The sequence below is a fragment of the Agelaius phoeniceus genome, chromosome 33 (assembly GCF_051311805.1).
Source record: "Agelaius phoeniceus isolate bAgePho1 chromosome 33, bAgePho1.hap1, whole genome shotgun sequence".
Lineage (NCBI taxonomy): Eukaryota > Metazoa > Chordata > Aves > Passeriformes > Icteridae > Agelaius > Agelaius phoeniceus.
In genome coordinates this window covers 2,337,185-2,352,824 of record NC_135297.1, presented here as the reverse complement: position 1 = coordinate 2,352,824, position 15,640 = coordinate 2,337,185, and the positions used below count along the sequence as shown (strand labels likewise).

At 52.7% G+C, this 15,640-nt stretch overlaps 1 protein-coding gene across 1 annotated transcript; it reads left to right on the top strand.

Moving 5' to 3' along the window:
* Positions 1-9,226: 9,226 nt before the first annotated feature.
* LOC129131827 (olfactory receptor 14C36-like) lies at positions 9,227-10,276 on the top strand. Its single transcript, XM_054650822.2, has one exon. The coding sequence runs from the start codon at positions 9,227-9,229 to the stop codon at positions 10,274-10,276; it is 1,050 nt and encodes a 349-aa protein (XP_054506797.2).
* Positions 10,277-15,640: the final 5,364 nt, after the last annotated feature.

Genomic DNA, 15,640 nt, shown 5'->3' with positions numbered 1-15,640 from the left:
GATGTGACATCTGTTTGAGGACATGAGAGTCACTTGGGAGTGAATGGTGCAAGAATGATGTATTTACAGTGTAAAATATAGATTTTAGGGTTTTAGTACAGGGGGGTTATGGAGACAAGATGGAGGGATCAGGACGTGACTTGTCCTTCTTCTTTCTTCTTCTTGTCATCCATTTTCTGTGGTGATGTTGGCACTTGGGGATTGGTTCATGGTGAAGGTGCACTTGCTAATATGGGTGAAAGGTATTGGGAAATAAGGGTAAATATGATATACCTAGTTTTTAGTACAAAAAGACACGACTGCCCCATGGGTGGTCAGAGTGCCCTTGGCTGCCTTGCAGGTCAGACCTCTGCTGGGCAGACAGAAAATTCTATAGATAAGAAATAATAAACAATCTGAAGACCGAAAACTGAAGAGTGCAGACTCGTCCTTTGAAACGCGGGCAGCCCCAGAACCACCCTACACATGTCTGGGCAGAGACAGACAGCCAACTGGACATCTGGTGTCCCTGGGTGGGCCCTGGTGGGCATCGGTGGGCCCCGGTGGGCACCCATGAGCGGTGAACGGCAGACATCTCTCACAGACCCCGAAGTGCTGAGTGGGCAGCTCCCGAGCTGGACTTGTTCCCAGGAGAGCGCTGATAACTCCTTGGGAAAGCAGCCAGAAAGCAGCCAGAGGAGTCTGAAGAGGCAGCAGCCACTGAGAACATCGCACTCCACTTCTGCCAAAGAAGGTTCGTAGCAGAACAGCCCGGATCGGAATCTGAAAGGCGCCTCTGAATCCATCTCCTGTGACCTGCGGGCCGGAGACCAGGAGCCTTCGGACTGCTCTGATGACACAAATTCGGTGAGAAGGTCAAAAATTAAGAACATGGGGGGTGTACTCTCCCAGGAACAATTAGGGATTTTGTCCGCCTTAAAAGGCGTGGCAGAAACACATACTATAGGAATCCCAAAGAAAAACCTTAAAGATCTGTTGGTATGGGTGCGGTGTAATTACCCATACTCAGAGACGCGTCTGTTGTTTGAAGTGGGTTTTTGGCAGGAAATTAATAGACACCTTTATCTCTTAGCTATTAAAAATGATAAGACGGCCTTGAAGCTGCTGTCTCCTGCACGAGTTATGTTAGAAGCGACCTCAGCACAGTCTAGGAGGTTGGCCAGGCAACAACTTGTTATAAATCCCACAGGGGCGGAGGGAGGAGAGCAAGGCTCGGAACGGAGATTGGCTCTGATCCCGAGGAAGGGGAGCAGGGACAAATGTCATTGCCTTCAGTCCCACCATCTCGAAAACCCAAGGGACCTCCAAAATGTCCTGAAACCCCAGAGAGTACAGGGGCTTCGGGCTCCAACTCAGGCACAGACGACACCATTCCAATCCCAGATGAGTTAAGGTTTTCTCCCAGCGACATCGAGGAAACGGGTCGCTCCTTAGGAGCGCACCTTCCCGATTCACAGGAGCCAGAGGGAGACGGCATGCAACCAGTGGCGGAGTCGGGAAGGGGGGGTCGAAGGGGGACCAGAGGGGAGGGGGGATGCGCTTTCTCGCGGCGGGCACGGCTGCGCAGTGGCGGCGGCGCTAGCTGGTGGGAGGGGCACGGAGGCAATGGAGGACACAGGTTGTGGTGTGGCTTTTGCGAGCGCAGCGCCGAGGGCGGCGGCAATCTTGGCCGGCGCGGTGCCAAAAGTGCATGTGGAGGGCCAGGCTCAGCAGCTGCAGGGCTCCAGCCGGCTACCGTAGGGAGACGCGCGGTGATGACACCAAAGCCGGAAGTCGGGACGCGGAGATAGGCCTGGATCATGGCGCAAACAGGGGTACCAGCAGGGGGAGGGCTGCATGCACCGGCAGGGGGTGTGGATAAAGCATCAGAGGAGGAGGAGAGGGGGTCAGGAACGGATCCTAGGGAGGAGACTTCGGAGACGGAGCGGGAAGGAGATAGTGACATCAGTTCAGGGGAGGCAGGAGGTGTTCCCGAGGGCGCGCGTGGGTGGAAAGTAGGGGCAGAGCGCAGTCAGAGGTGGGTCCGATCCCCCGTGATGTCTCGAGCGAGGAGGAGGGGCCATGTTCGGGCTTCAACATCCCAGGGCTCTACCCCCTCTCCGATCCCAATGCCTTCAGTTTCAATCTCTGTGGTCCAAACCTCTTCCATCCAAGGGAGACGTTCACGTATTCAGCCTCCATTGTTAGCTCAGTCAACAGCCATGCAGACTCGGTCTTAAACACCATCGCAAACGTTGCAGTCTGCTGAACAGGAGCAGATTGAGTTTGCGACATCATCACGGTCGTCCAGGCAGATGACAGCGCCACCTTATGGGGGGAGGACCGCAGTGCAGGACATGCCAGGCCTGTTAACAGAGCCACAACGCCACCTGCTGGCAAAACTGCAACAATGCAGCGATTTTTTCCAACAACATATGAAAAGAAAACTACATTGAAGAAAACAATAACAGCGACACAACAAATGGACTATCCCTCAACTTCGGGATTTCGCGAAGTTGAAGACACTTCAGGTGAGGCGCACTCACAAGGGGAAGACATGATACGAATCACAGCATCAGAAGGAATTCCGGCATGGATGTTTTCGGCAGCAGAAGCAACAAAGAGCCTTCTGCATTCTTTTGATACAGCCAGAAGAACACGACCACAAGAACCTCAAGTTTCTTTTTTGGATTTGGCAGCGAGATCGAAAACCTCAAGACAAAGAATGTGGAACAAAGAATCACCAAGGACCTCTACGACTCCACTGTGCATGCAGCTACCGATGGAGTTTCCAGAGGAGGAAGAAGAACAGCCAGTGAAAACAATGAATTGGAAAAGAATCAGGAAAGAGTTGGCAAAACAAAAGGATTTGTTTCAAGGCTCAGGAGATCTGACAATGCCAGTGACATACGATGCACAGGGTCAGAATCCGAGATGGGAAAGGATGGGTCATGAAGTAATCAAAGACCTAGCAAAGGCCATTCGGAATAATGGGCTGAATTCACAATTCTTCAAACAACTCCTGAGGGGGACATTCAATATGTATGACCTCACACCATATGATATCCGAAGCCTCGTGTCAATGATCCTCACAGACACGCAGAACCTCATCTGGGAAAGAAGATGGGGAAGGTATCTCACAGAGTTGAGAAACAGTTATCAAGGTGGGCCAAACGCAAATCTCACAGAGGCACAGTTGGCAGGGGATCCTCCAGATGACAATCCAGCAGAGCAAGCAGCACAACTTCTACGACGGGTGTTGAATGACATCAAGGAAGCAGCACGCAGAGCGATCCTGCAGATCGCCCTGGTGGGAGTTCTGGACGTTCCATTCTCATGCATCAGGTAAGGTCCCACGGAACCATATTCGTCATTCATAGATTGACTCATGCAAGCTGTGGATCGACAAGTGACTGATGATGCAGTGAAAAGACCTCTCACGGAAAGTCTAGCCTTCAGCAATGCCAACCCGGATTGTCAATGGGTCATTAGCGCAATGCCAGGACAGCCATCCTTGGCAGAGCTGGTGGAGGCATGCAGCAAGGTGGGAACGCCTCAGCATGTCACGTCGATTGTGAGGGACGAGCTGAGAGGAGAATGGGAAGAACAGTTGAAAAAACACTTGGAAAAACAGTCGGAAGACAAGGTGTTGGAAAAAATGCTGGAAAAAGTACTTCAACGACAGAGAGAAAACATGAGTAAAGTTCTTGCAACCATCCAGAAAAAGAACAATCCATCAGGAGAACAATGCTACAAGTGTGGGGCGTTTGGACACATGAAGAAGAAGTGTTCACAGATGCACGCACAGGTGCAGATGCCAAAACGAGAAAAGCCACTTTGTGCACGGTGCGGAAGAGGAAGGCACTCTGTGAGAGAATGTTATTCTCAGACGGATGTGGAAGGGAATCCTTTACTGTATCCGGGAAACAGGAAAAGGAGCACGCCCACAAACCGCCAGCGCACGTTGACACAAGTGATGGCGGCGACACAACAGCAAACAGAACAGTCATCGGGGAACGTCAAGCAGACACCCTCAGCAAAATCTTCAGCCGATTCCCCAGCGACCCAGACCTCCTTCCATCAGGAGCACAGTGCACATTGGCAGCTTCAAAATTAGTATGCTTTCTGGATGAAAGTCAGGCAGAGATTCCAACAGGTATCCACGGAGATTCATATAAGAGACAAGATTTTTTAATAGTAGGACAAGACAGAAGTAGCATCCTTGGACTCATTGTTTATCCAACAGTTGTTTCTGCAGACAAGAATATAGAGCTGCTTCAAAATTAGTATGCTTTCTGGATGAAAGTGATGCAGAGATTCCAACAGGTATCCACGGAGATTCATATAAGAGACAAGATTTTTTAATAGTAGGACAAGACAAAAGTAGCATCCTTGGACTCATTGTTTATCACCCAGTTGTTTCTGCAGACAAGAATATAGAGCTGACAGTTTTGGCAAAAGCGCTTCGTCCACCATTGACCGTAGCAGAAAACACTCAGGTCACGAGAGCTTTTGCCTTGCCACCACACGCCATTAAAGAAGTCATGTCAATTTTCAACGAGGAAGAGCTTCCTTTGAAGGAGCATGTTGAAATACACACTGCATGGATAAAACACATAGGTCGAGACCGACCCACACTCACTTGTCAGTTGACTTGTGGAGACAGAACAATAGCAGTCAGAGGCATGCTCGACACAGGGGCAGATGTCACAGTAATATCCTACATCTTTGGGCCTCGCAACTGGAGCTTGATTGCGCCCTTGGGATCTCTCTCAGGCATAGGGGGAGTTTCTTTGTGTCTTCAGAGCGAGAATTCCATTGTTGTCATGGGACCAGGAAACAAGACGGCGATCATTCGTCCTTTTGTTCTGCAAAAGCCAATCACAGTTTGGGGACGAGATCTTTTGGCACAATGGGGCACGAAGATCAAGATGGATTTTTAGTCGGGGTCACTGCAGCACTCGCCACACTGAAGTTGACTTGGAGAACGGATGATCCAGTCTGGGTGGATCAGTGGCCCCTGGAGCGAAAAAAGTTGGGTGCACTGAAAAACCTGGTCCAAGAACAATTGCAGAAGGGACACATCAAGCCAACAGACAGCCCTTGGAACTCTCCAGTGTTCGTCATCAAAAAGAAGCTATCAGGCAAATGGAGGCTGTTGCACGATCTCAGGAAGATCAACGAAGTTCTCGAAGACATGGGACCGCTTCAGCTGGGCCTTCCATCTGTTTCGATGATTCCCAGAGATTGGCCGCTTGTGGTCATTGACCTCAAGGATTGTTTTTTCAGTATTCCGCTTCATCCGGATGATGCTCCAAGGCTTGCCTTTTCAGTTCCAAGTATCAACAAGGAAACACCTCTGCAGCGGTACCATTGGGTGGTTCTTCCTCAGGGTCTCAAGAACTCGCCAACAATCTCCCAATGGTACATGGCAAGAGCTTTGTCACCAGCGCGGAAGAAATTCCCGAAGGTGAAAATCATTCATTATATGGATGATTTGCTCATTGCGGCATCAACACAACAAGAGCTGCAAAAGGCTTGTGACTGTGTGATTGCAGAAGTGCAAAAGGCAGGTCTGGAAATCAGTGTTTCAAAGATTCAGGAGGTGGCACCTTGGGAATATCTAGGGCGGAAGATCTCGGAGAAAACGATAAGGCCTCAAAAGATGGAGATCAGCACAAAAGTCAACAATCTGCATGATTTACAGCAACTCCTAGGAGAGATCAACTGGATGAGATCGATTTTGGGAATCACGAACAGTGAAATTCCAGCATTGCTCGATCTCTTGAGAGGAGACACAGACATTCGATCTCCCAGGACACTCACATGGGAAGCAAAGAAAGAATTGGAGAAAGTTACGGATGCTATTCAGAAAAGGCAAGCACATCGATTTGTTGAATTGTTGCCTTTTCAGTTGGCAGTGCTGGGAAAGAAAAACACAATTCCATGGTTTGATCTTCCAATGGGATTCATCTCAAAGAGATTCTTTAATAATCATAGAGTGGATTTTCTTACCATACAGGCCTTCAAAGACGATTGTCACGGATCTGGAAATAGTGGCACAGATCATCATAAAGGGGAGAACAAGGTTGCTGACAATGGCAGGACAAGAATTCTCAAAGATCCATTTACCTTTGAAGCAAGATTATTTTGATTGGGGGATGCAAAAATCGAAAGATTTGTTAATTGCATTGTTAGCCTTTCCAGGAACCTGCACAATCAATTTCCCACAGCACAAAATGTTGCAATCACAAATATGTTACAGAGCAAAGCTGACCGGACAGCCCATGGTGGATTTGGGGCTGAGTCCAGGAGCCTCAGGCACGGAGAGAAGGATGAAGAAGCTGCTCAAGGAGTCAGAAGCAAAACTCCAAGGACAGAAAGTTCTGGCTGGCCTTGGCCTCTGATGGCTGCCTTTCATCTGGCACTGAAACACCAGTGTTCTGTGCTTTCCTTCCTATAGAAAAGAACTGTCCTTCTCCTCCATGGCTGAAATTGATATTCTGCCTCTACAATTCCCTATATGCAAGGATGGCTCCCTGACAAAATCTGCCATCACTGTCTAGTCTGGCTGCCCTTGGCCTCTGGTGGCTGCCCCTCATCTGCCCCTGGAACACTGGGGCTCGGTTGTTTCCTTCCTGTGGAGACCCCAGTGACACTGTGAGGACCTGGTGGAACCATGGAGACCATTGTGACACTTTGGGATACCATGGTGACACTGTGGGGCTTCATGGAACCAAGAGACCACCATGGCTCTGTGGGGCCTCGTGGAACCATGCAGACCATTAGGACCCTTCAGGGCCTCGTGTAACCATGGGGCCATTGTGACACCTCAGGGGCTCATGGAATCAAGGGAACCACTGGGACATTGTGGGGGACCATGGAATGAGAGGAACATGGAACACATCTGGCTGATTTGGCCTCCTAGGGGTGACCTGACGGGTCTGGCTGATCTCAGAATGTCAAGGGCTGCCTCTCATCTGCCCATGAAACACTGGGGCTCCATGCTTTCCTTCCTATGGAAAGAACTGTCTCTCTTTTCAGACGCCCAGGGACAAAATTGGTACTCCACCCTAAAACCTTGCTGTACGCAAGTGTATCTCTCAGAGAAAAACCTGTCAGCTCTGGCTGGCCTTGGCCTCTGGTGGTCACATCTCATCTGCCTCAGAAGCACCAGAGCTGTGCAGCAGCTGCAAGACAGCCCTGCCAGAGCCAACTTGGGCAGCACTTTGGCCATGGCTGCTGGGCCTGGGCCTGAGGCAGGAGCAGGAGACAAGTGACCCTTGCAGGCCTGGGGCCTCATGGCCTCCTTGTCCCTGCTCAGCAGCCTGGCAGGGGCCGCCCCATGCTCCTGCCCTTGGCATTGCACATCCCCACATGCCAGTGCCCATCCCGGCAAGAGCCCTGAGCAAGGAGGGAGGGACAGCATCTGCCTGGCCAGGCCCTGGGGCTCAGGCCTTGGCCCTTGGCATTCCTCAAACACATCCAGCTTTGCTCAGCACCAGAGACACCTTGGCCTTGTTAGTCCCCAGCTGTCATCACTGCCTCCAGTGTTCTGCTCTAACTGGAACCTGGGGACACTTTCCCAATCGTGTCCCTCAGTGGAACCCATTAAAACTTCAAGAAACTTTGGAGTTTCAATTTAAGTTTGAGTTCTTGAGAAGTTTTTTGAAGACTCTCTCAGGGACTGAGTCTGATGTAAACAACACCAAATCCCCGAGAGGCTCATTAAAGTCCTTGTGCTGTGTCTGTGCTGCTGAGCTTTAAAGGAACAGCTCTTCCCAGGGCCAGCTCCTCTCCCAGCCCAGCAGGGCTGAGGGCTCTGCCTGCAGGCACTGAGGGCACAGGAGCCAGGCAGAGACAGGCTGAAGGCAATCAGGATTGGGAAGACATTGAGCTGAGACTTCACCTGGGGAAAGATCTTGACAGCCCTGTGCATGGTGAGTGTGTGGGTGCAGGGCAATGTCCCCTGTGCTCCTGGAGGGATCTCCTGAAGCCAGCACACCCCAGAGCCTGGGGAATGTGTCAGGAGGACTCTCCCAGTTTCTCTGTGGCACAGGAGGAGCAGGAGGAGGAGGAGGAGGGGGAGGATGTGCTGCAGAGCGGGGCTGCCCTGGGCACCGTCAGAGGGACAGGGCAGGACGGCTCCTGCTGCCAGGGACGGCTGCAGGGGCTGAAGCTGGGGCTGCAGCCAGGGCTGCCCAGGGCTGTCCTGCAGAGCAGCTCCTGCAGCCCTCAGGGCTCTTGGCCAGCCCAGGGCATGTGCCACCTGCCAGGGGCAGCTCTCAGCCTGCCTGGCAGCTCCCCATGGACGCTGCAGGGGAGAAGTTCCAGGTGCAAGGAGCCACCCCCATCAGGGCAGATTCCTCCTGCTCTGGAGATGGTGCTGCATGGCCAGGGATGCTCTCAGCTTTCTCCTAAAGGGAAGGGAAAGGGGCTGTCAGCTTTGGCTGTGTCCCTGAGCCTCCTGCACTGTCAGCCTGGGCATCAGCAGATGGGCCTCAGATCTCCCTCAGAAAGTGCCTCCTCAGCCTCCTCTCCCTACACACAGCAGCAGCAGCACCTTGGCTTGCAGCATCTCTGTTTGTCTGGCCTGCCCTTAAGGCCCTGCTGCCAGGGAGATGCCCCTGGGCAGTGCCCTGTGCTGGGAGGGGTCTGCAGGGCAGAGCTGAGCCCCCAGGGCTGGGCTGGGCTCTGGCAGCACTGGCAGGGACAGGGCTTGGATAGAGAGAAACAGCTCCCAGCAGACAAGACTCCAGGCAGCAGAGGGCCAGACCAACCCTTGGTATGCCGTCCTGTCCCGCTGCACAGGGAAAGAGAGAAGAGTTGGAGAGATTGATTTTGAAACTTGAGTCTTCAAAACGGCCATGTTTCTTTTTAAATGAAGTTTTAAATTTGTACATCCTGTACTAGAGGAAGGTGAAATAAGCAAAGGGCAACTGTGTGGGACCAGCAGGCCTGACTGCAGTGGGGCACAGGGAGTTTTCCCTCTGGGCTCCCCAGTGTTCAGCCTGAGAGCAGTGCTCAGGACAGGACTTCTGTCCATTTGAAAAAAAACAGAGTTACTTAGCAGCCCAAACCTACACCAAAAAAAAAATAAAAAAAAGAAAGGTAAATGAAATTTCCGCAAAGAAAGAGAAGCAATTTTCATTGCTTGTGTAAGAAAATAGCATAGGATTGACTCAAGGTACTTTGTCCAAATTGTCAATGTTGTCTTTGAACAGCTCACAATGTCCAGAGTGAAGCAATGTCCAACAGCAGCTCCATCAGGCACTTCCTCCTGCTGGCATTGGCAGACACGCGGCAGCTGCAGCTCCTGCACTTCTGCCTCTTGCTGGGCATCTCCCTGGCTGCCCTCCTGGGCTACGGCCTCATCATCAGCGCCGTAGCCTGCGGCCACCACCTGCACACGCCCATGTTCTTCTTCCTGCTCAACCTGGCCCTCAGCGACCTGGGCTCCATCTGCACCACTGTCCCCAAAGCCATGCACAATTCCCTCTGGGACACCAGCACCATCTCCTACTCAGCATGTGCTGCTCAGGTGTTTCTGTTTGCCTTTTTCATTTCAACAGAATTTGCATTTCTCACCATCATGTGCTACGACCGCTACGTGTCCATCTGCAAACCCCTGCACTATGGGACCCTCCTGGGCAGCAGAGCTTGTGCCCACATGGCAGCAGCTGCCTGGGCCAGTGCCTTTCTCAATGCTCTGCTGCACACAGCCAATACATTTTCCCTGCCCCTGTGCCATGGCAATGCCCTGGGCCAGTTCTTCTGTGAGGTGCCCCAGATCCTCAAACTCTCTTGCTCACACTCCAGCTTAAGGGAATTTGGGGTTCTTGTGGTCACTTTCTGTTTAGGTTTTGGTTGTTTTGTGTTCATGGTTTTCTCCTATGTGCAGATCTTCAGGGCTGTGCTGAGGATCCCCTCTGAGCAGGGACGGCACAAAGCCTTTTCCACCTGCCTCCCTCATCTGGCTGTGCTCTCCCTGTTCCTCAGCACTGACACATTTGCTCACCTGAAGCCCCCCTCCATCTCTTCCCCATCCCTGGATCTGGCAGTGTCAATTCTGTACTCGGTGGTGCCTCCAGCCCTGAACCCCCTCATTTACAGCCTGAGGAACCAGGAGCTCAAGGAATCTCTCAGGAAAGCTGTGACTGGATGCTTTTCAGCCTTTTCATTGTCCCATAAGAGCCCTCACAGTGCTTTGCATTGGGAGCCACAAAGGAGCTGGAAACACACCCCTGGTTTGGCTCCTGCTGTTTCTCAGCATTGTCTCTCCATTAAGGGGCTGTAAGTGGGTCAGATCCTGGGAAAGGACAGCAGGCCAGAGACCCACCCCAAATTAACCAAACGGATATTCCAGACTGTATGACACGAGTTCTGGTATAAAAGCTAAGGCAGGAGGAAGAATAGGGGGCATTTTCAATTTACAGTGTTTGCCTTCTTGATCAACAACTCTACCTGCTGAAGGTCTGCTTCCTGGGAAGTGGCTGAACATCACTTGCTGACAGAAGAAGAGAATAAAATTATTGGGGTTTTTCCTCATTGCTGGTGCATGTAAAAACTTCCCCTTTTGCTCTAGAAAACTGCCTTATCTCAGTCTACGATTTGTGTCCCATAATATCTTCTCTCCCCTGTCCAGCCAAGGAGGGGAGTGCTAGAGTGGCTTGGTAGGCACATGGACTCCAGCAGAGGTAACCCACCAGAAGAAGCCACAGAAGGCCTGCTTTCCTCTGTCAGCAGCTCTCAGTACATATCATGAGAGGCCAAGTCTGCCCTTAAGTATATTTTAATTTTTTTTCTGCTTCTGATTCTGTTATATTAAAAGAAATGCTCTTATCCACCCCCTTCAACTTAATTATCCCTCCTGCTTGTGTGACCCAGAGAAATTGTGTAAGAAGGGAGTCTCACATTATATTTAGGTGAAATAAATGAATATGCAACCACTTTGTAAAAAATTTTGTACTATCCTTATCACAGCAGGAATGAACAGAAATGGGCAGAGCTTTGTGGCTGGCCCAGCTTTGGGATGGGCCCTGGGCCTGGAGCAGGAGCAGCTCTTGAGGGCCCCAAGGCCGGGGTTCTTGTGCTGCCCTGGGCAGATGGGATGGCAGCAGGGGCTGCAGAGCTCTCAGCATCTCCTGCAGAGGAGAGCAGGGCAGCCAGGGAGCCTCCTTTCCCTTGGCCAGGCACCTTCCCCCATGGTGGGGCTGAGTCCTGTGGGGCAGCTGCTGCTGTGCCCTTGCCAGGGGCTGAGGCCGTGGGGCAGTGCCCAGAGCAGCCTGGCCTGAGCAGAGCTGTGGGGCCAGAGCCGGCTGGGCTGGGCTGGGCTCAGAGAGGCCCTTGGTGCTGCCCAGAGCTCAGGGCAGCTGGCAGAGCTTGCAGGGAGCTGGGCTGGGCTCCGAGAGCCTGGCCCAGAAACCATCAGTGTCCATCTCAGCCTGGCTGAGCGTTCAGGGGCAGGGCTCAGGCCAGGCCTTGTGGGGCAGGGCCAGCGCCTGTGCAAGGCATTACAAACAGGCAAGTGGCCCAGAGAGGAGGCTGCTCTGTGCCCTTGGTGGCAGGGACAGATCAGGGAGGGGGCCCAGGACATTTGTCAGCGCCAGCCTCTGTGCCCAGCCCTTGGCAGCCCTGGCTGCTGAGCCCAGCTTTGCCCTGGGCTGAGTTTGGCTGTGGCCCAGCTCCATCCTCCAGTGGGGCTCAGGGCCTGTTCCCAGCCATGGCCAGCCCTGGCTGCCTCTCTACTGGCCCAGAGGCCGGCAGAGCCCGGGGCAGGGCTGTCTGTGCAGCCCCACAGGTGCCATGGGCTCTGCAGGAGCTGGCAGAGGCTGCCCAGCAGGGAGGCCATGGGGCACAGAGCCCCAAGGCTGCTGTGGGCACCCCAGCACAGGGGCCGTTCCCAGCCGCAATGCTCCTGGCCTGGGCTGGGCCTGCACAGGGGCTGAGCCACCATGGCTGGGCCAGCACAGGGCCACAAAGGGGACACACAGACGCTGCTGGGGCTGACAGCAAGGCCAGGCACAGACAGGGAATTGCTGAGCATGCCCTGCGCTGGCCAGGGCTGACTGTGCCAAAGGCAGAGCTCAGCTGCCCTTGGGGGCTGCAGAGAAGGTCCAGAGCCCAAAGAGCCTCCATGACTGTGCTGGAGATCAAGGCTGGAGGAAGGAAAGGCAGGGCTGCTGTGGGATGGGGAGGGAGATTTAATTCCAGCAGACACTGATGTGAGGCTTAGGAAGGCTTGAAGAGAAGCTTCCCAAGCCTCAAAGGGCAGGATGTTACCACATGGAAAACCATCTCCCCGTGGTGAGCACCCACAATGCTTGTTCTTCAAAATCCACTGGCCCATGGAACTGCACAATGCCCATTGTGTAAGAAGGAGAATTGCAAAACAACCAGCTCCAGTAGTGCCAAATTTTAACAGTTCACTGGGCAGTCAGGTGTGACTCTGGCCTCACCAGCCACCAGGGACCACCAAAGTGACATCCAGGACAGAAAAACACATCTGTGAAGGGGAGGAAAAATATGTTAATGATTTCAGGGAAATGATCATGTGTATGTTTATTCTGTGACAGTCACTGAATATGTAAATATGTATGTAAAATACAGACTGGTAACAGGAACTTTCCTGTACTCAGCATGCACAGCTTTGGGAGGAGCTATTCCCCTTTTGTGCATCTGGCTGAATAAGGAATGCTGCTTTTTTCTGCTCCCTTGGTGTTAAGCAGTTTCTTTTATTTTTTCAGATTTTTGGTAGCAGTGTCACAAGGCGCCTAACTTCCATAATGCCCATCATGTCACAATGGCCCCTCAATTCCATGGGGCCCTGCAGTGTCACAATGCCCCCTTGGTTCCTGTAGTGTCATAAAGATCTCCTTGACTCTGTAGTGTCACAATTGGACTCCTGGTTCCCTGAGACACCAAAGTGTCACAATGGATCCTTGTTTCCATAAGGTCTCACTGTGTCACAATATTCTCATCAGTTCAGTCAGGCCCCACAGGGTCCCAATGCTCTTCTTGGCTCTGCAGTTTTGAAATTGCCCTTGGTTCCATGAGGCCCTGCAGTGCCACACTGGGCCTTGGTTATACAAGACCCCAGAGTGCCACAATGATCCTCCCTTGCTTTCCTGAGACCCTGAAGTGTCACAATGGCCCCTGGGTTCCTCGAGGCCCTGCCATGTCACAATGGGCCCCTTCCATTGGCCTACCCTGTGTCATAACAGTTCCTTGATTCCATGACCCCTTGTAGTGCCACAATGCTCTCCTTGGTTCCATGGGCCTCTGCTGTGTCACAATGGCCCCTTGTTCCCATGGGGCACCCCAGTATCACAAGAGTCTCCTCGGTTCCACAGAGTGACAATGGAGCCTTGGTTACATGAAGTCCTGCAGTGTCACAATGGACATTTGCAGGGCTGGAACTCCTCTGCTCTGGAGCCAGGCTGAGAGAGCTGGAGCTGTTCAGCCTGGGCATGAGAAGGCTCCAGGGAGACATTAGAGCCCATTACAGCACCTAAAGGGGCTTTGAGAGAGCTGGAGAGGGACTTTGGACAACGGCCTGGAGGGACAGGACAAGGGGGAATGGCCATGACATGAAGGAGGGCAGGTTTAGATGGAATATTGGGAAGAAATTCTTGCCAGTGAGGGTGGTGAGGCCTTGGCACAGGTTACTAAGAGAGGCTGCAGACTCCCCACCTCTGGAGGGGTTCGAGGTCAGGTTGGATGGAGCAATCTGGTCCAGTGGAAGGTGTCCCCGCCCATGGCAGGAGATTTGAACTGGATGATCTTTAGGATTCCAACCCAAGCCATTCTTTGACCCTGGATTTGCCCCCTCCCTGCCCTCATTCAGCAGCAGCAGGTTGTCGTGTTCCTTTTGCAGCCATTTACTGCAAACACAGCGACTGAATTAACTTTGCTCTGGATGTGGCCTGCAGCCTCCATCAGCTCCAGCTGAGCTCTGGCTTTCACTAACACATGAACACACGCTCAGGTCAGATTTCTGAATTCCTCCAGGAGATGCCCAGCACAGGCTGCCTCTGCCCACACAGTGCCAGCCCCTCTGCCCAGGCCAGCACAGCAGCTGGTGAGGCCTGGCCAGAGCTGGTGCCTGCAACAGCAGCTTCCTCTGGATTCCTCCCTGCAGGCCCAGAAATGCTCCCTTGCTCTTCTCCATGGACATCCCTTTCCCCAGCTGAGTGTGTCCTGGCTGGCTGAGCTGGCTTGTTCTGCTGCCCCAGCCCCTGATCCCCATAGGGCCCTGACCTGGCTCTGCTGCTTGGGACTCACCAGGTTCTGCTGCTGCCATGGCCGGGGCTGCAGGGAAGCAGCAGCTCCAGGGGGAAGGTTGCAGAAAGGCTCTGGACAGTGACCACAGAAGGGGCACCCCAGGGTCTGCAAGTTCTCTGGGTGGGAGCTGAGCTTGTGAGCCCCTGAGCCCTGCCCAGTGCTGGGGCTGCACCTCCAGCTGCAAAGGAGATGGGACAGATGGGAGCAGAGACAAATCATTCCTGCTGCATTCTTAATTGTGTTTGCTTATACAGGTGACCTGGATCCATATGTAGAGGAGGTGTTTTGTGTCAGATAACACTGGTAGAGTGAGAAGAATAATATTATGCAGCTGAAAATAATATTTCATGCATAATTCACAATGAGGAAAAAAAAGACATATGATCAGAAGAGCATCTGAGTTCTTCAGACAACTAAAGACTCATAGATGTTCCAGTGGTCAAACCTGTTCAAATTTTCTCAGGGCTTCCTTGAGATGAGAGGTGACCACCAGAGGCCAAGGCCAGCCAGAGCTCTCTGTCCTGGCAGCTTTTGTCTGGGAGAACCCTTGCATACAGGGAATTTTTCAGGGGGAGTATCAATTTTGGCCATGGGCACATGGAAAGACGGATGGTTCTTTTCCACAGGAAGGAAAGCACAGAGCCCCAGTTCTCCTGGGGCTGGTGAGAGGCAGCCCTCAGCATTCCAAGATTATCCGGACCTGTCCAGTGGCCCCTGGGAGGCCACACCAGCCAGACCTGTTCCATGTCCCCTTGGTTCCATGAGGCCCTGCAGGGTCACAATGTTCTCCTTGCTTCTGCAGTGTCACAATGGCCCCATGCTTCCATGAGGCCCTGCAGGGTCACAGTGGCCCTTTGTTTCCCTGGGGCCCCACAGTGTCACAATGGTCTCCATGATTCCATGGGGCCTTGCAATTCCACAATGCTCTCCATGGATCCACAGTGCCCTGCTGCTTCACACTGGCCCTTTGCACAATGAGGCCCAGCAGTGCCCCAATGATGTCCTTAGTGTCACAATGGCCCCTTGGTTCCATGGGGCCCTGAACTGTCAACATGGTCTCCACAGGAAGCAAACCCAGTGTTTCAGGGGCTGATGAACTGCAGTCACCAGAGGCCAAGGCCAGCCAGATTTGTCTCTCCTGGCATCTTTTATCTGGGAGAAAACCTTGCATACAGTGAGTTCTTGAGAAGAACTAATTAAGGCCATGAGTGCCTGGGCAGGAGGGACAGTTCTTTTCCATAGGAAGGAAAGCACAGAGCCTCAGTGTTTCAGAGGCACATGACCAGACCCTCATGCTGAGGTCAGTTGAACCAGTCAGGCCAAGCCAACCAGAACTGTTACTGGTTCCCTTGGATCCATGGGACCCAGCAGGTGTAAT

Coding starts and splice junctions, on each gene's coding strand:
- LOC129131827 (XM_054650822.2), top strand. CDS start 9,227: ATGTCCAACAGCAGCTCCATCAGGCACTTCCTCCTGCTGGCATTGGCA.